At 39.3% G+C, this 23,793-nt stretch overlaps 1 protein-coding gene across 2 annotated transcripts in view; it reads right to left on the reverse strand.

Annotated features, from left to right (window-relative positions):
* The window catches only part of PHF8 (PHD finger protein 8), a gene marked incomplete at both ends in the record, with an annotated part of 115,353 nt that overhangs the window by 81,009 nt on the left and 10,551 nt on the right, over positions 1-23,793 (reverse strand). For both annotated transcript variants that reach the window (XM_080719622.1, XM_080719621.1), the window contains 5 exons: positions 99-285; positions 1,691-1,832; positions 2,849-3,009; positions 7,136-7,244; positions 7,621-7,706. In XM_080719622.1, coding sequence (XP_080575748.1) covers positions 99-285; positions 1,691-1,832; positions 2,849-3,009; positions 7,136-7,244; positions 7,621-7,706 — 685 coding nt within the window. The remainder of the gene's footprint in view (positions 1-98; positions 286-1,690; positions 1,833-2,848; positions 3,010-7,135; positions 7,245-7,620; positions 7,707-23,793) is intronic.

Below are 23,793 nucleotides of genomic sequence, written 5' to 3' on the forward strand. Positions count from 1 at the left end.
GAAAACCCTAGGCATCTACTGTTGTTCAAAGTACTGCTACCCAGCCCAGGTAGGGCTACTCATGGCCTGGCTGCCTCCACACGTCAAACCATTCCTACCTTGAGCACATGGTACCAGACTGAGGTGCCACCAAAGTCAATGTGAAAGTCTGTATAGCTATCCCGCACGCTCATGAGGCAGTACTTCTGCACATTAGGTCTCTCAAAGACAGACTCCTCTGGCCACAAGTTCTCGACCCAAGACAGCTTGCGAACAATCTTAGGTGTCTCCACAAGGTTAGAAAGCCTAGCAAAGAAGGGATGGAAAGCAAATGTCAATTGTTGGGGAACTGAAGGCTCAAGCCTGAATAAAATCCCTGTATCTGAGAAAGGGTCAGATAAGACAGAAACGGTTCTCACCATAGAATCCTCAACGACACACTTATTAATAAGGATCCTTATTTTGATAAGTCTGGTCAGCTTCCTCATTCCACTCAGTTCCCAAAGCCCCAGGTACAGCTCCACAGCCTGCACCAGTGGAGGTGGGCATGTCCTCCACTAAATGCTCATACTCCCCCCACGCTACTCTACTCACTTGGCACTTAGTTTATAACACCTACTGTATCATTCCCATCTCATAGTATCTTCATTATGATAAACCACTAGAGAAACCTTTCAGGGCTCAGTTCCAGGTAAAGAATTAATTCTCTGAAATATCTGGTTGATTTTACACTATGTAAAACCACAAATCTTATAACAATGTACTCTCCTCTTTGTTGGAACCTTCAGGAAACTCAGTCAAACTCTGCAGTCAACCTCCACCAGTTATCCAAATGCTCATATACACATTTCAGGTACAGAGCACCTACCAGGTGCTTCCTATTTCCCCACCTTTATTTTCCTTCTGTTCCAATATTCTCTTGTTTCCCCTCCCTGCATCTCTCTAAGCTACCTCAAATAGTCTTTTGGGATGAAATGAGGTATTAAGAAATGCAATTTCTTAAACACCTTCAGGTTATTTCACCTTGCATCTTAAAACAATAGCAAGGGTTTTTAAATGTACTATAATTATCCATTGAGGGAAATTGGCTGAATAGAGTACAAAGGACCTTCCCAAACACTTTTTGATAACTTCCTATGAATATGCAACTATTTAAAAATTAAAAATATAGCTAATAAGACAGCTTCATAAAGAGCAAAAAGATGTGAGTTTTTTGTATTTCCCACAATTCTGATCACAGAAAGGACTACATTTCTCTATTGAAACCATGAATCTAGATACAATAATTTAAAGGTTATAATGTAGCATTTTCTTGTTCTTTCCAAATCTAAGAAACCTTATTATCCTTAGAAAAACTACGTAGGAGTAGTTTTAGTGCATTTATATTATAGAGACAGAGGAATTGTACCCACAGTTAGACTAGTGACCATGACACAATCTAAATACCTTAAAAAGGTTTGGAAAGCTGTCCTAGGTCTTGAAGGAGACAAAAATTAATTAAAACAGATACTGTGTAATCTATCCAATGTTAGGCACTCTGGAGGAAAAATACAACTCAGTTGAAATAAATATAATCAGCTACCTTTCAAAGTATAACCCAGCTCCTCATCCCAGAAGAGACCACCAGAAAGAAAGGAAAGGAACACAAATATATATTCAGTATTCACAAGTTCCACTTTGTCAGGCTATTTTGTTAACCCTGCCCTCCTACCTGGTATCAGAAAATTCCAGACTAATGACATTGAGGACTTTCTCCCTCTTCCCACTGTAATAATACTTCACAAAATCACCAAGCTTCATCTTGTAGTCAGCCTGGCGAGCCACATCAATCACATCGATCTCTTTGTCAGAACCTAGAGTAAAGAGATGGGAAAAGGGAGGACTGAGGAAGGAAACAGTTCAAATAATGTTCTGTCCAAAAGGTATCATTACCCATCTCACTGACATGTATAGGGATGGGGGGAGTGGGGTGGGATGCAGAAGGAATTACACAAAGTGAGGTCTTACATGTATGAATGTATCACTTTGAATCTCACTATTTTTATAACTACAATGCACCAATAAATGGATAAAAAGACTGGTTCTAGATCAAATGATCTCAAAGACTGGGAAAGACTCTCTTGTTCCCTCATCAAACCCTACAATGGCCTTATACTAAAAATATCCATCCTCAGATACTGTACATGTATGTGGGTATGGTATGTTTGGAAGGCAGTGGAGAAATCCATTACACTTTCCTTAAATTTGTGGGTCCAGGTTTGCTAGGACTGTGGATCTACTTGACACAAAGCTTCACACATAGTACAGTCCACCTGCCCAAGCCCTGCTTTCTCAGTTCTTTTCTTCCTCTCTCCCCAAAAACTTACACCCAGAAGACAATTAGCATGTAAGTGTAAGAGTCAAAGACTTTCTTTTCTCAACAGGACAGAGAGCCATCATTCCTAAAATTCCACAGGGAAAAGAAAGGGACTCGAAATTTTGTGTGGTCTATTAAGAGGAGAAGGGAGAAGAGACTTAAGATTTTGACTTCAGCTTTGCCAAAAAATGACTCTGGACAAGGCACTTTGCCTAATTCCTAAGATGGCTAGAAAAGACGTACAAAGCGAGTTAAGGTGGCACACACCTGTAATCCCAGTACTTGAGAGGCTGAGACAGGAAGATTGAAAGTTCAAGGCCAGCTCCACAAACTTAGTGAGATCTTTCAGACTGGGGATGTAGCTCAAAGGTAGAACCTGCTGGGTTCAATCAATCCCCAGTACCACACACAGAAAAAAAGAAAGGAAATACAAAAGGTATATCAGAGGGTACAGGGTATGGGTCTTAATGAGAGTAGACAATGTCACAGTTAAGAGGGTCTGTGGTGACTTACCAACATAGTGTTCCACATCCCTCACAGTGAATGATGGAGAAGGCAGAGTCATTCCCAACCCATCCTTCTTCAAGACCAGGATGGGCACACTGAAGCTATTCTCTTCTAGGAATTCCACAGTAAGCTGACTTCCAGTAGGCTTCAGAATCACTTCATCTGAGCTGTGGGCCACAGGAAAGAAATCCTAAGTCTAAGGCTCTCTTCACCAAAGGCCGCATTAGAGGCTGTCACTCATACAAGGGGTGGGGTCTTCCCCAGGGGGTCTTGCATGGGCTGACAACCAATAGCATGAAACTCACGTGGTAGTGAGAAAAGGACATGCCTTAAGGCAAAAGGAAGAAAATTAGTAGAGGTCAGGAATATCCAGTCAATAAGGTGACAAAAGAAGAAATGGATGGCAAAAGAAGAAATCCGTCAACAGCATGCCTAGAAAGAAAAGTCATAGCTGGGCCTGGTGGCGCATGCTTGTAATCCCAGTACTTGGGAGGCTGAGACAGGAGATCACAGGTTTGCAGCCAGCCTCAGCTACTTAGTGAGGCCCTCTGCAACTTAGGGAGACCCTTTTGCAAAATGAAGAATAAAATAGGGGTGTCGCTTGAAGGTAGAATGTCCTAAATTCAATCCCTCATACTGAAAAAAGAAATAAAGGAAGAAAAGTCATTGAGGAACCAAGTGTGGTAATACACACCTGTAAATTCAGCACTTGGGAGGTTGAGACAGGAGGACAGCAGGTTTGAGGCCAGCCTTTCAGCAACTTAGCAAGACCCTGTCTCAAAAATTAAATTTAAAATAAAAGGATCTGGGCGTGGTGGTGCACGCTTGAAATCCCAGTACTTGGGAGGCTGAGATAAGAGGAATCGGGTTTGCGGCCAACCTCAGCTACTTAGTGAGGCTCCCCGCAACTCAGTGAGACTAGGTTTCAAAATAAATTTAAAAATTGTGTGGGGGTGTAGCTTGGAGGTTCAATCCCCAGTATTGCAAAAATAAAATAAAATAAATAAAAGGCATATATGACAAGTTTGGCTAATTTATTTAACCCAGAAGAGCAGAGTCTAATTAAAAATACAAACAAAAAGTTAGATATGGTGGCACACATTTGTAATCCCAGTACTTGGGAGGTTGAGACAGGAGGATTGCAGGTTCGTGGCCAGCTTCAGCAACTTGTGAGGCCCTCCGTAACTCAGTGAGACCCTGTTTCAAAATAAAATAGGTCTGGGAGTATAGCTCAGAGGTAGAAGGCCCCTGGGTTTCGGTTTCATCCACATTAATACACACACACACACACACACACACACACACACACACACACACAGAGAGAGAGAGAGAGAGAGAGAGAGAGAGAGAGAGAGAGAGAGAAACAATTTCACCAGCACCATGAAAATTAAAAAGGAAAGGAAAAATAGCCTATAGAACAAGTTGTGTTGTGACAAACATATTAAGTTCAATGTTTACCTCACTCCACAAAATTCTAGATGGTCAAAAGATTAATTTGCAAAAAGTAAAGACATAAAAGTACTAGAGAAAACATGGGAGAGCCCAGATCCAGTAGTGATTAGACTAATAGTAAATAAATTTTTTTTTGTGGTACTGGGGGTGGAACCCAAAGGCTTTCTACCTCCGGGCTATACTCCCAGCCCTATTTTATATTTTATTTTGAAACAGGGTCTCACTAAGTTGCTGAAAGCCTCACTAAGTAGCTGAGGCTGGCTTCGAACCTGTGCGATCCTCCTGTCTCAGCCTCCCAAGTGCGGGGATTACAAGTGTGCGCCACCATTCCTGGCATAGTAAATAAATTTAACTACATAAAAATTAGAATTTTCTGCAAGAAAAGATGCTATAAATTCAGTAAGTAATAATCACACAATTGGTAAATTGTCAACACAAGCATGCAAATAACAGAAAGAAATAAAGATGGCTTATAAATATACAAAAAACTATTTACAACCCTCACAATTAAGTAATACAAATAAAAAACAATAAGATTTCAACTTTATCTTATCAGAAGGGCAAAAAAATATAAGTGATGATGGTCAGGATTTAAGGGAATCAACAACCTCACTCATTGTCTGTGGGAATGTGAAATGGTGTAACTATTATGAGAGTAATTGGCAAGAGTTTTAATTTTTTGTGGTACTGAGGGTTGAACTCAGGGGCATTCTACCTCTGAGCTATACCCCCAGCCCTATTTTTTTTTTTGAAACATGATCTTACTAAGTTCGAAAGGGCCTCACTAATTTGCTGAGGCTGGCTAAGAACCTGTGATCCTCCTGTCTCAGCCTCCAAAGTACTGCAATTACAGGTGCACACCACCATGCCTAGCTGAGTTATAAGTATTTTTAAAACACATTCTCTCTGACCTAACAATTTCGCTTTTAGGCAGCAAATCTACAGATATATTCACCATATATGCAAAAACTTAAGTGCAAAGATATTCACTGCAGCATTTTTCCCTAATAGCAATAGTCACTAGAAACAAATGTTCACCAATAGAGGACTGATTAAATAAGGTGTATATCCAAATGATAAAATACTAAATAGCCTTGAAAAAGAATGAAAAATATCTGTATGTGCTATTATGGTTTGAACTACAAGATATGTAGTTTAGGATTTATAAAAAAGCAAGAGTTAGCCAGGCGTAGTGGCACACACTTGTAATCTCAGTAGTTGGGAGGCTGAGACAGGGGAATTACAGGTTTGTGGTGGCCAGCATCAGCAACTTAGTGAGGCCCTCTACAACTTAGTGATACCATGTTTCAAAACAAAAATATAAAAATAGGGCTGAGTATATAGCTCAGAGGTAGAATGCTCCTTGGGTTCAATCCACAGTACACCCCCCCCTAAAAAAAAGATAAAGAATCTAGTGTTTCCATTTGTGTCAAAAATAGAAAAAGAAGGATATACAAACATATAAATGTTTGGCAAAGGCTATTTTTGAAAAAAAAGTATGAGAAATTGATTGACTTATAAGGGACCTGAGGAGCTTGGTGTAGAGGAGAGATTCATAGCCTTTATATAAACAATTAAAACAAAAATATTAAGAAATACTTAATCTAAATAATACTTGGGGCCAGGCGTGGTGGCGCACACTTGTAATCCCCGCGCTTGGGAGGCAGAGACAGGAGGATCGCACAGGTTCGAAGCCAGCCGTGCGCACTGGCTTAGGAGACCCTGTTTCCAAATTTTAAAAAAATGTAAAAGTAGGTCTGGGAGTGTAGCCCGGAGGTAGAAGGGCTTCCAGGAACACCAGTACCACCACAAAAAAAATTTTTAATAAATAATACTTGGGATAAAAAAATCTGAAAAATAGTCCAATAAATTAAAAACCAAGTAAAAAAAGAGTTCTTTGTTAATTCTCTTTATCTTTAATTTATATAGTACTGATTTTTAAGAAGGCCAGATTAATAAAAATAGGAAATATTTTTTATTGAAAAAGAAATACAAAACCATCAAATCATTATCATTATTATTATTATTACTATTATTATTATTATTATTATTTTATTATTGGTACTGGGGATTGAACCCAGGACATTCTACCTCCAAGCTATATCCCTAGCCTCATTTTACTTGTTATTTTGAAACAGGGTCTCACTGAGTTGCTCAGGTTGGTCTAAAACCTGCAATCCTCCTGTCGCAGCCTCCCAAGTACTAGGATTATAAGTGTGTACCACCACACCCAGCTATTTTATTTTTTGCAGCACTGGGGATTTGAATCCAGTAGTGCTCTACCACTAAACTGTGCCCGCAGCCCTTTTTATTTTTTATGGCAAGGTCTAAGTTGCCCAAGGTAGCCTTGAACTTTGGATCCTCCTGCCTCAGCCTCCTGAGTAGCTGGGATTTTAGGCATTTATCATTTCACCCAGGAATTTGTTTTTCTTTTATGGTAGTGACCCTAAGGGAATTGTACCTTTGAGCTATACTCCCAGGCCTTTTAATATTTTTGTTTTGAAACAGGGTCTCACTAGGTTGCCTGTAATTCCAGTATTTGGGAGGCTGTGTCAGGAGGATCGCAGGTTCAAGACTAGCCTAAGGAACCCAACAAGACTCTCTGACAACCTAGAGAGAATCTATTTCAAAACAAAAAGTAAATAAGGGGGATGGAGACATAGCTTGGAGATAGACTGCCTTTGGGTTCAATTCCCAGTACCACACAAAAAAGTTTATTTTTCTTTACAGTAAGAGAGACTTGCTGATCTTTAAGACTTCTTCCTGTTCTGAGAAGAAAGAGACGGGTCTCAGCCTCCAAGAGCCCTGCTGCTCACCAGCTCTTGGGGCAGAAGTCCTTACCTATCAAAAGTCCGACTGCGGAGCTCTCGAACGAACATAGGGCTCCCAGTCTTCACTGGTTTTCCCTTGTGTGTTTCATGCCCTTTTGAAGATACACGGCGTTTTTTCACTAAGCCAGAAAAAGACACGAAATAATGAGTCAGAATGCCCATGAAGAAAGGCCCCAGCAGATTCTTCCTCTCTTCCAATTTACTGACCCTCTCCCAGAGAACTTGAAGTCAATGAGGCCTCCACAGACTCAGGAAAGTTCCTGGTGATACTGGTTGCTTTCTCCAGGCAACTACTAGAAGGGAAGGCAGATAAAGCTATGTACTTCTGCCGTCTTAGTTGGAGGAGCTGCTGGCCTGTAGGGCCTCATAGATTTCTGTTTTTTCATAAAGAAGATAAATCTGAAGCACTCAGATAAGGCAATCACTCTCCCAAGCTTCCTTTGCCCTGTCTCTCCTCTGGATCATCTTTTGATGAAAATCCAAAGATGTACTTACTAATAGAGGGCCCGTGTAAGACCTCGCAGTTGGGGCAGTGATAAAGGTCAATATCAGCAGCCTTTTCCTCTTCAACACCAACGCAACTACAAAGGATAAAACCAGTCAACATTTATAAAAATTTTATTTTTAAAATCTTGAACAGTGCTGCCCCAGTACAGTAGCAATTAGTACACGTGACTATTTACATTTAAATTAATAAAAATAAAGTATAAAATGCAATCACACTACCTTCATTTCAAGAGTTCAGTAGCCATATGTAGTTAGTGACTACCATATTGGGCAGATTATAAAACATTTTCATCAATGCAAAAATTCTACTGATCTAAAACAATTAGGACTGGCTACACACATTAAAAAGCTTCATTAAGACTCAGAGGGGTGAGAGTTTGAAAAGACTATAGAGTAACACTATCCAACAAAAATATAATATAATCCAAATATGTAATTTTAAATGTGTTAAATAGTAACATTAAAAGGTAAAAAGGGATAAAATAAAATTTGATAACATTTTATTTTAACCCAATATATCCAAAATATTATTTCATATAACCCAGGTTTTAGAGTTTGTTGAGACAGATGAATGGATTGCAAAATTATGGGAAATACACACAATGGAATTCTATTCAGTTATAAACAAAAATAAAATAATAGTATTTGCAAGAAGATGGAAGGAACTAGAGAACATTATGTTAAGTGAGATTAGTCAAGCACAGAAAGAAAAGGGACATATGTTTTCTCTAATATGTTCAAGCTAGGGAGAAGTGGTAATTACAGAGGGATTCCAGATGATGGAGGGGAAATCTCAGCAAAGCTTGAACGGAAGGATAGCAGAGGAAGAAAGCTGAGGTTGTTCAATGGAGGAGTTACATACAGATATGTGTAATAGCATAAATACAACATGATTAACCTGGACACTCTCTATTAGGGGGGAGGGAAGGGGAGGGAAAAGGGCATTCTGAAGCACAATGTAAATGTACAGCACTCTCGGACTTCCGGGAAGATGGCGACCGAGAAAAGCGGGGCTTAAGAGCCCCGCTAACAACAAACCTCCATTACCACAAAATCAGCGCCTTTCATAGCCAGAAAACACCATCACCAGTGAAACAAAAAATCACCAGGCTCCAGAGAGAAAGCGGACTGAGAACAGAGCCACAGAGGAGATACACCGGCCTCGCGCCCGAGGACGCGGCAGACGCGGCAGCAGCGCCATACTGCTGGAGGAACCGGCGAATTCACAGGACGGCTACAGCAAGCCGAGGTGAGCCACTGCGGAACAGCTAGGCGGGATTTCTCCGCGCAGAGAGCATCTAAAGCTCCCAGTGGCCGAGCTCAGCACACGCTGCAGGGATTCAGAGTAGAAATCAAAATCAAGAAGAAAAACGCCAGCCCCATAGCCGAGGGCGTAGCAGCGGCGCCATATTGCTACCGGCGGCAGCAGCAGCGAATTCAGCGAGGCCAGTACAGCTACATCTGCGTACTCAAGAACAGTGAGTCAAATTGCGGGCCACAGACGAGAAGTCCCAGTACTGTACTCCCTGGGACTTGACCCAGTGGGGGAGGGGCGGTGGCAGAGATATCACACCATAGGAGAACGTGCAACCTGGCACCCCCCACAGTCTAAAGCAGCCTCTATCGACTCTCTGGGTCGAAGACTCTGTGATAAAACCCAGTAAAGGAGTAGTGGGGTCCGAGATACTACTGACTCGAGATCCAGAACACCTTAAGGGAAGTCATAGTGACCCAAGGGAAGAACCCAGAGAAGGCACAAACTTCCGAAATCATGGGAAAGAGGAATAATACTGGAGCAATGAATGCCCACAACCCCACAACATCAGAACCCGATAAAACAGAAAATCAGAGATTTCTAGAAGATCAAATCAGGAAAATAACTGTAGAAATAATAGAGGTGCTTCGAAAAGAACTCAGAGAGAGCCAAAAAGAGATAAAGGATGCAATTAATGAAGTAAAGGCCTCAATTCAAAGCACAAACAACCGATTAGAACACATGGAGAACAGAATCTCACTCTTAGAAGATGAGCAATCCAAAAATGAACTCATAGTTTCTAATCTAGAAAAAAATATCCAACAGCAGGAATCTGATATTGAAGAAATATGGGCCCATTTTAAGAGAGCTAACCTAAGAATAATTGGAATAGAGGAGGGAAAAGAAAGTGAAACCAAAGGGATCAACAATCTCTTCAAAGAAGTAATAGCAGAAAATTTTCCAGACATAGAGCAAGAGGTTGATACAAAGGTCCAGGAAACTTATAGAACTCCCTTTAGACAGGATCGGAGAAGAGGATCTCCACGCCACATAATTGTCAAAATGACCAATGTGGAAGCCAAGCAGAGAATCTTAAAGGCAACAAAAACAAAGGGCCAAGTGACATTCAGAGGCAAACCAATTAGAATCAGTCCAGACTTCCCAAACCAAGTCATGAGAGCCAGAAGGGCTTGGAGTAACATATTCCCAATTTTGAAAGAAAACAACTTCCAGCCAAAAATTTCCTACCCAGCTAAACTTTCTATCAAATTAGATGGAAAAATAAGAAGCTTCCATGACAAACAGAAACTGAAGGAATTTATGTCTTCAAAACCAGCGCTACAGAAAATACTCAAAGAGATTAACTACAAAGAAGAAATAGGTAACACACACCAGAACCAGAGAAACAAGAGTTTCCATCCAACAGACAATTAAGATTGGTTATCTGTGGAGATTCATTATTTATGTTAGTCTGTTACCTATCTCTAAATGGTATTGTTTGCCTTTATTGTTGTTAATTTTTAGGATTTCTAGTTGGAATATTAATATACCTTCAGATATAGCAATTGGAAATATTTTATCCCATTCTATTAGTAACTGTTAACTTTGTTTACATTGTCTTTGGATATACAATTTTTTTTTATTTTTTTATTTTTTAGGGAGTCTGTATACTCCTCTGTTGCCTGTGTCATTGAAATCATAACCAAGAAATCACTGTCAATTTCAATGTCGTGAGGTTTTATGACCCAGATTTTCTCCTAAAAGTTTATAGTCTTAAGATTTGTATTTAGGTCTATTATCTATTTTGAGTTAATATTTGTATATGGGATTAGGTAAGGGTCCAATTTTATTCTTTTCCATGTAATTATTATTTTAACAATATTTAGTTAAAAGATTATCATTTCCACCACCAAATGTTCGTGGAAACCTTGTCAAAAATAACTTGACAATATAGGGAAGAATTTAGCTCTAGGCTTTTATTTAACTCCAAGGGTTTATATATCTGCCTTTAGAATAGTACTACACTGTTTCAATTATTGTAGCTTTATATGGTTTGAAATCAGAAAATATATATCTTCTAGCTTTGTTCTTTTTCAAGATCATTTTGGGTACCTAGAGTCTATATTCCATATTAGGATAGATTTTTTTCTGAAAAATAAATATATAAATATATGATATTTTCACCTAAAAAATAGAAAAAAATATTCTCTGGTAAGAAAGAAAGCAAAAAGAAATATTGAAATGTTACATTGTCTTTGGATATACAATATTTTTTATTTTTTTAGGGAGTTTGTATACTCTTCTGTTGCCTGTGCCATTGAAATCATATCCAAGAAATCACTGCCAATTTCAATGTTGTGAGGTTTTATGACCCAGATTTTCTTCTAAAAGTGTATAGTCTTAACATTTATATTTAGGTCTTTTATCTATTTTGAGTTAATATTTGTATATGGGATTAGGTAAGGGTCCAATTTTATTCTTTTCCATGTAATTATTATTTTTCAACAATATTTAGTTAAAAGATTATTATTTCCACCACCAAATGTTCATGGAAACCTTGTCAAAAATAACTTGACAATATAGGGAAGAATTTAGCTCTAGGCTTTTATTTAACTCCAATGGTTTATATATCTGCCTTTAGAACAGTACTACACTGTTTCAATTATTGTAGCTTTATATGGTTTGAAATCAGAAAATATATATCTTCTAGCTTTGTTCTTTTTCAAGATCGTTTTGGTTATCTAGAGTCCATATTCCATATTAGGATAGATTTTTTTCTGAAAATTAAATATATAAATATAGGATAGTTTCACCTAAAAAAAATAGAAAAGAAATATTCTCTGGTAAGAAAGAAAGCAAAAAGAAATATTGAAATGTTATCTTTAAGTCATCAAAAGCTTGGTATCAGACAAATGAAACTGTTATGTGAAATTATCATTTTTAATTTTGGATAAATTGCTATAATACTAGATGTCAACCACTAAGCCAAGCATGGGAAGGAGGGATGGGGAGGGAACGGGGTGGGGATCAGGTGGGGGCTGACTGGGCGATGTGTGCATGTATGTCTACAAAAGTTTGTATCCCACTGTGATATATGAATACAGTGCACCAATAAAAATAAATAAATAAATTTAAAAAAAAATGTACAGCACTCTCAATATGTTCCACTTATAAAAAAAATTAAATTTAAAAAAATAATACGGGCCAGGCGTGGTGGCGCACGGTTGTAATCCCCGCGCTTGGGAGGCGGAGACAGGAGGATCGCGCTGGTTAGGAGCCAGCCTTGCTGGCTTAAAAGACCCTGTTTCCAAATAAAAATATAAAAATAGGTCTGGGAGTGTAGCTCGGACGTAGAAGGGCTTCCAGGAACCCCAGTACCACCAAAAATAAAATAAAATAATAATAATTAATAATAATAATAATAATACGTTGTTGGTGGGATTGTAAATTAGTACAACCACTTTGGAATACAGTATGGAAGAATGGAAACGAACTTACCATATGATCCAGCAATATCACTTCTGGGTATCTACTAAAAAGAATGGAAACCAAACTACCAAACTAATGCATGCATATCTGTTTTCATAGCTGCACAATTCACAATTGCCAAACTATGGCACTAGCCAATTAGGTCCATCAACAGATGAATAGATTACAAAACTATGGGATATGTACATAATGGAATTTTATTCAGCTACAAAGAAAAACACAGTTATGTCATTTACAGGGAAATGGATGGAACTGGAGGATATTATGCTAAGTGAGATTAGTCAGTCACAAAAAATAAGAAATTGATGCTCTAATATGCAGAAGCTAGGGAGAAAATGGAACATAGGAACTCTACATGAAGAAGGATACACTATAGATGAGCAAATAAGGGGACCTAACTGAGAAGATGGGAGGGAGAGTGAAATTCTCTAATGCACATGTACTTTAACAAACATCATTGTCAATCACTAAGCAAAGCATGGGAAGAAGTGATGGGGAGGGAATGGGGTGGGAATTGGGTAAAGGCTAATTGGGTGGTATGTGCATGTATGTCTAAAAAAATAAATAAATAAAGTTTGTTGAGATACTTTATTCAAAGAAAGCACCAAATATAAGATTACAGGCAATAATTTTTGCTTCCATATCTGTATTTTCTCTCTACAATGAACATGGGTTACTTATTTCATATTTTAATATTTAATTTTGAAATTTTGAATTTGCATGTATATGAAGTGGCAATCTCACAAAATTAAATCCTTCCCTCACCAGGGAAGGCAGCAGTCCTTCAAAGAACTTCCAGGTAAGGTTAAACTCCTAAAATCTTTGCTCAGCCACATACAGCAGGGAGCATAAAAATATGGCAGAGCCAAACTGTTCCAAGACCAGGCTCATAAACTTCCTGTGATCACAACCCCACTACCTCACTATCTTCTCCGCTAATAATCCTATAATGCCTGTAGAACTCTAGCCTATTGGTAAATCGGGGTTATCACCATCAAATTTAAATGTTTTTTCTTTAAGGACTCAATCAGATGACATATATGAAGACGACACAGCATAGTACAGGGAGCACAGGTTGTGCTAATAAGTAATAATAATAATCAGTAAGTGACAGCTGACATAATTTTTTGCTCAGTCTAGTCCTCAACCTTCACCTGCTTAAACCTTCTTTAAATATACTTCCTAGACTTCGTGGCATGAACTTACTTCCCTGGACTGCTTTGTCTCATATACCTGCTACCCTCAGACACTGTTAAAAAACGAAGCCCCTCCTGCATGTCTCCTGAACTTTCATCCCATATGGCTATGTGATTTTTCTACCCCAAACACCCACTGCTCATCTCCTCTCCCAACTTTTCTGTTATGCCCTCAGCAATGTCAAACCTTCCTGGCTTAAGTGAAATGTAGTTTTTTTCTACAAGAAAACCATTTCTTTTTTTTTTTTTTTTTTTTTTTTTGGTGGTACTGGGGCTCCTGGAAGCCCTTCCACCTCCGGGCTACACTCCCAGACCTATTTTTACATTTTTATTTGGAAACAGGGTCTCCTAAGCCAGCGCGCGCGGCTGACTTCGAACCTGCGCGATCCTCCTGTCTCTGCCTCCCAAGCGCGGGGATTACAAGCGTGCGCCACCACGCCCGGCTGAAAACCATTTCTCTATACCACTGACATTCAAAACTGTGATCTATTGACTAATGCTGGTCCATGAACTGTTTCATACAGGTCTGTGATAAGTACAGAGAGTAAGCATCACTTTCACTTAAAAGCTTTTATATCTATTGAATCTAATAATAAAAAATTGGAGCTTGTATTTGGCATGGTTTTTGTTCATACAATTTTTCTATAATTCTTCTTTTTAATTTTGTAAAAGGTTGGTCCATTATAGACTGGAAATAAAGAAAAAAAAGGCCCTGATCCTTTGCTGCAGAAAATCTAAGAAGTACGATGCTACAGTCCTATCAGGCAAAAGCTGTACATTATCCCCAACCCCCATAAATTTAGGGCTGGGTTGTAAGTAGACTTACTCCTCACTGTCCAGTGAGACTTAGGAGATCATCTCTCCTCTACCCTTGTGTAAAATCTCCCACTCCTCTCAGTTTTATACCATGTGCCCTACTCCTGTTCATTACTGCCATCACCTCATCTCCCCAACATACAACTTCACTCACCAAAAATCCTACTCACAGAATCTTCTCCACCCCATGTCCTGCCAGTATCCCACAGGATACTAATATCAACATGGAGGCAAACATCTTGGGCTCTCAGTCCTTCCTTTGACCTTTTCATTTTCAGACAATGTTACCTCCACTCCCATTTCAGCTACCAACTCTCATGGCCATCCAATAGATCTTATTGATAGCAGTAACTGCTTTACCTCTAGAACATGACCACAAGTGTATATACCTCACTCTCACTCACTTCCCTGTTCTTTGCCCTCAAAATACCTTGATCTGCCTACTTTTCAACTATTTACCCATTCTTGACTTCTCCCTATATTTCTTTCTACCTTAGATTCCACTGCTGAGTGTGGTAGTTTTCACCTGCAATCCCAGATTCTCAGGAGGCTTAGGCAGGAGAATCAGAAGTTCAAAGGCAGCCCAGGCACCTTAGCAAGACCCTGTCTCAAAATAAAATACCTAAAGGGGTAGGGATGTAGATCAGTGCTTGCCTAGCATGTGTGAGGCACTAGGCTCAATCTCTAGTACTGCAGGGAAAGAAAAGACTGCAACCTTCCACACTTTAACCATTCTCTTACAGATACCTTCACTTGCCCCACTGCCCTTCATCCCATAGTTAGTGGAAAACCCAACCCTGGCTTAAATCAACTACATAACACTAGATCACTGAACATGTCCGTAAAAAAAAAAAAAATTACTCATTGCACTGGTAGCACAATAAATTCACACTGTCCAACACATCTGATAACCCTCCTATAATTGTCTACTCAGCACTCTTTCCCATAATTCACTGTGGATTTCAAATCTTTAGCCCACTACCTCCCTCTTCACTCTTAGAAAATGACATTGTTTCCTACTTCTTAGAGAAAAATGAAGTAAACAGGTGCAAACTTCAACTAGAAATCTACCACCAAATATACCACCTGTACCCATCCTTTCCTTCTCCTACAAGGAAAGCACTACCTTTCTTTCCTTCTTGTTCTTTTTTTGTACAAGAGATTGAACCCAGGGAATTTTTAAATTTTGGAACATATGCAAATGTTGAGCATCTCTAAGTTCAAAAACTGGATTTCAGAGTATTTCATATTAAGGATGACATATATATATATATATATATATATATATATATATATATATATATATATATATATATATATTCATTCATTCCCAGGAAGAATGTCAATGGTGGTGAAATATCAGGTAGGGAAGTCAACATGACTTCTGAATTAAGACCTAAAGAGGTAATAAAGGAGCAAACCATACAGATGTGAGGGAAGAATACTCCAATTAAAGAAAACAAGTACAAAAGCCCTGCAGCAGGAACACGCCTAAACTATTCAAATAATAGAGAAATGTGCTCTGGAATAGACAGTGAGGGGAACAGTAAAAGGTTAGGAAGGTATTGGGCTCACATAGTAGGGATTTTGTGGGCTACTGGGTTTTTTTGGTGGGGAGGGGTACTGGAGATTGAACCCAGGGCATTCAACTTCTGAGATACACTCTCAGCCCTTTTTATATTTTCTTTTGAAAAAAGGTCTTGCTAGATTGCTAAGAATGGCCTCAAACTTGTGATCCTTCTGCTCAGCTTCCAGAGTGCCAGGATTACAGGTGTGCACCACCATGCCTGGCTGTAGGTTATTGTTAAGCTTTGGCTTTTCCTAAGTAAAGAACTGGGGAGCTGCAGGGTGTGAGTATAAATGCGATATGATCTTATTTATGTGTCTGGCTGCTCCTTCTGTTTCCCAATTAACTTTTTCTTCTTCTCAGTCTTTAAATGTTGCCTGGACAATTGTTCCTCACTTTTCGTTACTGATCTCACACCCAAGGCTCTGTGTGTCCTGCACATACTTGTAACTCCAAACCAGATATCTCTAAGTTTCCGACCCTTCCTCCAAATTTCTAACCAGTCTTTTAACATGCCAGCTGGGCATGGTGGCACATGCCTATAATCCCAGTACTTGGGAAGTTGAAACAGGAGCATTGTAGGTTCAAGATCAGGCTCAGAAACTTAGGAAGAGAGCCTCAGCACTAAATTCTTTTTTGGAAAAGTGGACCCAAGCAGGAGCTGAGGATTGAAGTCTGAGGTGACATGATTTGCTCAAGATCTTGTTTGGTTTCTCATCTATGCATTCTCTGTTCTCTGAAGGTGCCCAAGAAGCCAGATACTATCACTACCTGTGCCCCAAAAAGCCACTATCTTCATTCAAGAATTAAGAAGAGAAAAAGTATTTTACTTTCCTTTGTTCAAAAAAGTCCATTTATGATTTTCTGCAACAACTTTGACCAGACAGAACACTATCTATTAAGCCAGATGTAAAGGCAGCCACCATTCCCCTCAGCGGCTTCTCCTGGTGCTCAGGACCTGGAGTACAAAGGGAACTGAGCAAGTTCCAGTGCACCTGGCAAATTTCTCCTTTGTCTACCCAGTCTCTGATGCTGGTATCTACCATATAACAGGCTTCACTAAATTCTGAATGCACCAAAAGAATAACTCCATACGAATTGACAGGCATACAAAGAAAACTTTTTACTATCTCTCAAGAAAACCAACCATGCATAAAAGTCTTAAGATTCCCTTGGTCACTGCTCACTGCTCTATTCCCCTTTATATCCCCCTTTTTATCCACACTCATCAAAATGTAATTATCCTTGACTTTTTTCTTTCACAATCTCAATCAGTCAGAATATAATGTATCATGTCGGTCAGAATATAATGTATCAAGTCAAGTGTAGTGGTGCATGCTTGTAAGTACTTGGGAGCCTAAGACAGGAAGATTGCTGGTTGGTGGCCAGCCTCAGCTACTTAGTGAGGCGCCCCACAACTTAGTGAGACCCTGTTTCAAAATAAAGAATAAAAAAAATAAGGCTCGGGGTATAGCTCAAAGGCAGAATGCCTCTGGGTTCAATCTCCAGTACTGTGAAAAAATTCTGTATCAAAATATATTCAAACTCTAACCACTTCTCATTACCACTGACTCTGGTCCACACCATCATTGTCTAACTAAACCAATATTTCTCAGATTTTAGGGAGCATCAGAAACTGGAGGGCTTGTTAAAACACAAGATTCCTTAGCCTCATCCCCAAAGATCCTGATTCAGTAGATCAGGGGTATGGCATGTAAATGTGCATTCTTTATTTAATCTTTTTAGAACAATTAGGTTTTTTATTTTTTATTGGTACACTATAGTCTCACATCATAATGTGGATCATGTTGACAATGCCATATGTTCACACAGTATTTGGTGCCCTCCCCACCCCGTTTCCCCTTTTCCCTCCCTCTCAATACTGTGTGTCCATGTTAACAATGTTATATTCACATGTATAAACATATTTAAATGTAGGTTTTCCATTAATTAACCTCAGCCTTCTTCTTCCCCTACCTTCTTCCTTTCTGGCTTTGTATTTCTAATGAGTTGCCAAGTGATGCTGATGCTGTTGGTCCAAAGATGACACTTTGAGGAATAATGATTGTCAGGAGCCCCCAAATCTCCCTTCTCCTACCCTTGCTCCTTGAGTCTGACCTCAACAGCCAAAACTTACATCAGATCACAACTCTCCTTCACTCAAAACCCTTCTGTGGCTCCTACCCCATTCACAATTTAAAAAAGTCTTTAACTACATAGAACTACATAGAACTAAACCTGCTCTTATTTTAAGTATGAATCAGAATGGTTTTTTTTGTTTTATTTTTTTTGCGGGTCTGGGGATGGAACCCAGGGGCATTCGACCTCCGAGCTACACCCCCAGCCCTATTTTTTTATTCTTTATTTTGAAACTGGGTCTCACTGAGTTGCAGAGGGCCTCACTAAGTAGCTGAGGCTGTCTGTGAACCGCGATCCTCCAGGTCTCAGCCTCCCAAATGCTGGGATTACAAGCGTGCGCCACCACGCCCGGCTATGAATCAGAATCTTTATAAAGAGCTCTTAAACCATCAATTCCCGAGCCACACTTCCAAAGTTTCTGATTCCATAAGCATGAGGAAAGATAAGGATCAGCCTAACCAGTTCTCAGGTAGTTCTCAGGTAGTTCTCAAGTAGTGGGGCCCACATCTGAAGAATCACTGCCCTACAGGATCCGCATGCCCCCCCCTTAACCTCAACTTCTGCTATTTTCCCTCAATCATTCTGTTCCAGTAATTATTGGCCTCCTTAGCCAGGCATAGTGGCACATACCTGTAATCTCAGTTACTTAGGAGGCTGAGATAGGAGGATCTCGAGTTTATGGCCAGCCTGGGTGACTTAGCGAGACCATCTCAAAATAAGATTTTTTTTTTTTGGTGGTACTGGGGTTCCTGGAAGCCCTTCTACCTCCGGGCTACACTCCCAGACCTATTTTTACATTTTTTATACTTGGAAACAGGGTCTCCTAAGCCAGCACGGCAGCTGGCTTCGAACCTGTGCGATCCTCCTGTCTCTGCCTCCCAAGCGCGGGGATTATAAGCTTTCGCCACCACGCCGGGCTCAAAATAAGATTTTAAAAAGTAGTTGAGCCGGGTGTGGTGGCGCACACTTGTAATCCCAGCATTCGGGAGGCTGAGACCGGAAGATCGTGGTTCACGGACAGCCTCAGGTACTTAGTGAAGCCCTCCACAACTTAGTGAGACCCAGTTTCAAATTAAAGAATAAAAAAAAAACTAGGGCAGAGGGTGTAGCTGGGAAGTGGAATGCCCCTGGGTTCCATCCCCAGACCCGCAAAAAAAAAAATGTAGTTGAGAGGGCTGGGGTTGTAGCTCAGCAGTAGAATACTTGTTTAGCATATGTGAGGCCTTTGGTTCAAACCTAACTATCGTAAAAAAAAAAAAAAAGTGTTTTGGGATATAGCTTAGTGGTAGAGCACCTCTAAATTCAGTCTCTAGTACCAGGGCAGAGGTTGGGAGGTGGGAACGATCTCCTTTCTGCGACTGAAATGCTAACATGCCAAGCCTGTTCCCCACTCAGGTGCTTTATTTCCTATAACCAGAATACTTTTCCCCCACTTACCAGCATGGGTCCTTCTCTTACTTTGCTTCAGGCCTCTGTTTATATGTAACCTCCATAATCAATTCTCTGTAAAATAACCAGGCCTCTAGCCCAGGGGACCCTCCCTTTCCTTCTCACCTGCTATTCTTTTTCTTTTTTGTGGCACTGGAGATGGAACCCAGGGACATTGTATCTCTGAGCTACACCTTAGACCTATTTTTATTCTTTATTTTGAAACAGGGTCTAAGTTGCAAGTGTCCTCACTAAGTACCTCACTAAGGGTGGCTGCTAACCTACAATCCTATCTCGGCCTACCAGGTACGGGGATTAAAAGCATGCCCCACCACACCCGACTTACTTTTCTCTATATCATTTATCATTTGACACAATATATATTTATCTGTTAGTTCATTGTTCCATGTTCACTGCTGTATCCATCCACCCAGTATCTAGAATAATGACTAGTACATGGCACATATCTGCTAAGTGAGTGCATAAGTGAGTTTGTAAATCCCCCTTATTTCTAGCCTGAAATTAACTAGAATTTACAGCCTGTGTCTTATTCATAACTCTTTCCCACAGTTCTTATCTTACTCCTTGGCAAATAGCAACTATTAAATAAATACTTATTGCATGAATGATCTTGGTGATAGCCAGAACTGGGTATCTTCTGTGCCAGGGACTACTCTAGATATTTTCCAGACTTTTGTTAAGCCTCACAAGAGCCATATAAAATAAAGATTATCTGTGTTTTAAAGCTGAGAAAACAGAAGTGTGGTGATATGAAGTGATAGGTCCAAAGACACCAAGCGAGAAAATAGATGAGCTGGGATTCAAAGACAGGTTCCTTGCCTCCCAAACCATGCTTTCGCCACTATGTATCACTGCGTCTGTTTACAAAATGGACTTTTATTTAGCTGTTATAACTTAGTCCTGGGTGTTATGTCAATCAGACTTTCCACTACATCCTGAATTTCCATGGCATCTCTTTTCAGGAATGTTGGTCACCTATGTCGTTGGTAAGTGTTCATTAACCCAAACTCTTTCCAGATGAGCTGGGGCAAAAATTACACTCCAGTGATAAAGGAACATTTCTGCATCCTAATTGCAGTGGCTATGTGAATCTGAGAATTGATAAAACTGCAAAGAATTAGTCGAGCCTAGTGGCACATGCCTATAATCTTAGTACTTGGGAGGATGAGACAAGAGGATTGCAGATTCAGGCACAGCCTCAGAAAGTCGTGAGATTCTCAGCAACCTAGCAAGACTGTTTCAAAATAAAAATTTAAAAATGGTTGGGAAATTTAAAAAGCTTGGAGAGAGAATGCCCCTGGGTTCAATTACTATTACAACACACACAAAAGAAAATGCATAAAATTAAATAAACATATACACAGATGAGTGCATGCAGAACTGGTAAAATTGGAATAAGATTAGTGGATTGTGCCAATGTCAGTTTCTAGCTTTTGATACTGTATATAGTTACACAAGATATTGTAATGGGGGAAATTGGGTGAAGGGTAGACAGGAAATCCCCCCATATATTTTAGTAGCTTCTGGAGAATTTATACTTTAAAATAGAGTTATTTAAAATATTATGCTAGCCGGGTGTGGTGGCGCACGCTTGTAATCCCTGTGCTTGGGAGGAGGAGACAGGAGGATCGTACAGGTTCGAAGCCAGCCTCGCTGGCTTAAGAGACCCTGTTTCCAAATAAAAAAAAAAAAAAAAATATATATATATATATATATATATATATATATATATATATATATATATATATATATATAATAGGTCTGGGAGTGTAGCCCGGAGGCAGAAGGACTTCCAAGAACCCCAGTACCACAAAAAAAGACTCCAAAATAAAAAATATTTAAATAAATAAATAAAATATTATGCTACTCCATGACACATCCCTATAAACTCTGATCAAACAGGCTGTCCTTCTGAACCTTCTAAGTCCACGCTCTATAAAACCTTCTCCAGGGAAGGGATTCTGCAGGCCATATATTATATCTAATAAGCCATAAATATGGATGCTGAGACTACTCTTCCCTTTGTCACACACTCCCAGAGCATCAGGTTACACTTCTACTGCTTCAAAAACAGTGGTATGCACTTTAACCTGATTTTACTTGGAACATAAATGTGGACTGTGCTTATAAACCCTGATTTTCCCTATCTTTCACAATTTTTTCCAGGGTGAGAGGTATACTGGGAATTGAACACATGAGCATTCTACCCCCAACTATACCCTCAATACTTTTAATTTTTTTAAACAGAGTCTCTCTAAATTGCTGTCTGGCTTCAAATCTGCAATCCTCCTGTCTCGACCTCCCAAGTACTAGAATTACAGGAATGTACCACCACACCTGGTTCTATCTTCCACAACTTTCAACAACTTAACCTGAACAATAGTTTATACTGTTTATGGTACTGTATTCTACAACAAGAGTACACAAGACCCAGAATTTTGACTTGTGGTATGGTAGCTAACTGGATATGTAGTTTAGGGAAAGTTATTTAACCTCAATGGAGGGAAACTGATAGCCCAATAGAGCTACTGTAAAGATTAGTTGGATCTGTCTGGTTCTGGAACAACATGGACTAGATACTCTTCTCCCTTTTTGCCCACTAAGTATAGCTAAAATCTTTGGATATCATTTAGACTGCAAAGATAATAAAACTCTGAAAGGCAGATAAAAGAAGACAGATCTAGGGATGATAGGATTCAACCATCTACCAGATGGATGCCAACAGAAACCAAGTAGGAAATCTAGATTTCCATTCCTACATGGCAGTAATAAAGTAGTACCTTCTACCTACCACTGACAATCTGTGCAGTGTCAAAAGGGCTTACAAAAACAGAAATTTTTTATTGCATTAAGTATTGAACCCAGGGGCATTCTACCTCTGAGCTACATTCTGAGCTCTATTTTTTATTGTTTATTTTGAAACAGGGTCTCACTAAGTTGTAGAGGACCTCACTAAGTTGCTGAGGCTAGCCATAATCCTGTGATCCTCCTGCGTCAGCCTCCCAAGTACTGGCGTTACAAGCATGTACCACCACATCAAGCCAGAAATTTTAAGTAAGATCCATAGTCTCATAATACAAGAACTGAAATATCCAGGCTATTACAATAATCATTCATCATATCAAGAACTAGAGAAATCACAACTGGAATGAGAAGAGAAAATCAACAGATGTCAACATTCAAGATGACACAAATGTCAGAATTACTTGACAAGGATTTTAAAGGCATCATCAGAAAAATGCTTCAATGAGCAATTATAAACATGACAGAAATAAGTAGAAGAGCCAAAACATAAACAGAAAGTCTATGCAAAGAAATTGAAGATACAAAAACCAAAACTTTTAGATTTGAAAAATATAGAAACTTGAGAGAAAATTCATTGGATGAGCTCAACAGAATAGAGATGGCTGAGGAACTAATCTGTAAATTTGAAAATAGAATGTATGAATACAGTGCACCAATAAAAAAAATTTTTTTAATTAAAATTAAAAAAATAAAAAGAAAAAAAAGAAAAAAAAGAAATTACCCAATCTGAACACAAAACATAGATTTAAAAAATGCATTTAAAAATAGATTTAAAAAATAGATTTAAAAAGTTAGGGATATAACTCAGGGGTAGAGAACTTTTCTAACATATGTAAAGGCCTGGGGTCAATCCACAGCACTCCCCTCAAAAATGTACAGTGCCCCAGGAACTATAGAACTATAACAAAAGACGAAAACACTCCCCATTCCACAGAGAGACATGGATTAAAATCCTAAAATAAAAAGGAAAAGGAAAATAATGAAAGTAGTGAAAGAGGCCCAGGGTGGTGGCTCAAGTTTGTAATCCCAGTACTTGGGAGGCTGAGACAGGAGGATCGTAAGTTCTCAGCCAGCCTCAGCTACTTAGTAAGGCCCCTGCAACTTAGTGAAACCCTGCTTAAAATAAAGTATAAAAAATAGGGCTAGGGGTATAGATCAGAGGTAGAATGCCTCTGAGTTCAATTCCCAGTACTGAAAAAAAGGAAAATAGTGAGAGAGAAATGACATATTGCCTAAAGAATACCCATTCAAACAAATGACTTCTCACTTAGAAACCATGGAGGTCAGCCAGTCATAGTGGCCCATACTTGTAATTCCAGTACTTGGGAGGCTGAGACAGGAGGACCATTGATTCGCAGCCAGCATCAACTACTTAGTGAGGCCCTCCACAACTTAGTGAGACCCCATTTCAAAAATAAAGAATAAAGTCAGAGCCGGGCGTAGTA

This window comes from Muscardinus avellanarius (assembly GCF_963383645.1).
Source record: "Muscardinus avellanarius genome assembly, chromosome: X".
In the NCBI taxonomy this organism is placed as follows: Eukaryota; Metazoa; Chordata; class Mammalia; order Rodentia; family Gliridae; genus Muscardinus; species Muscardinus avellanarius.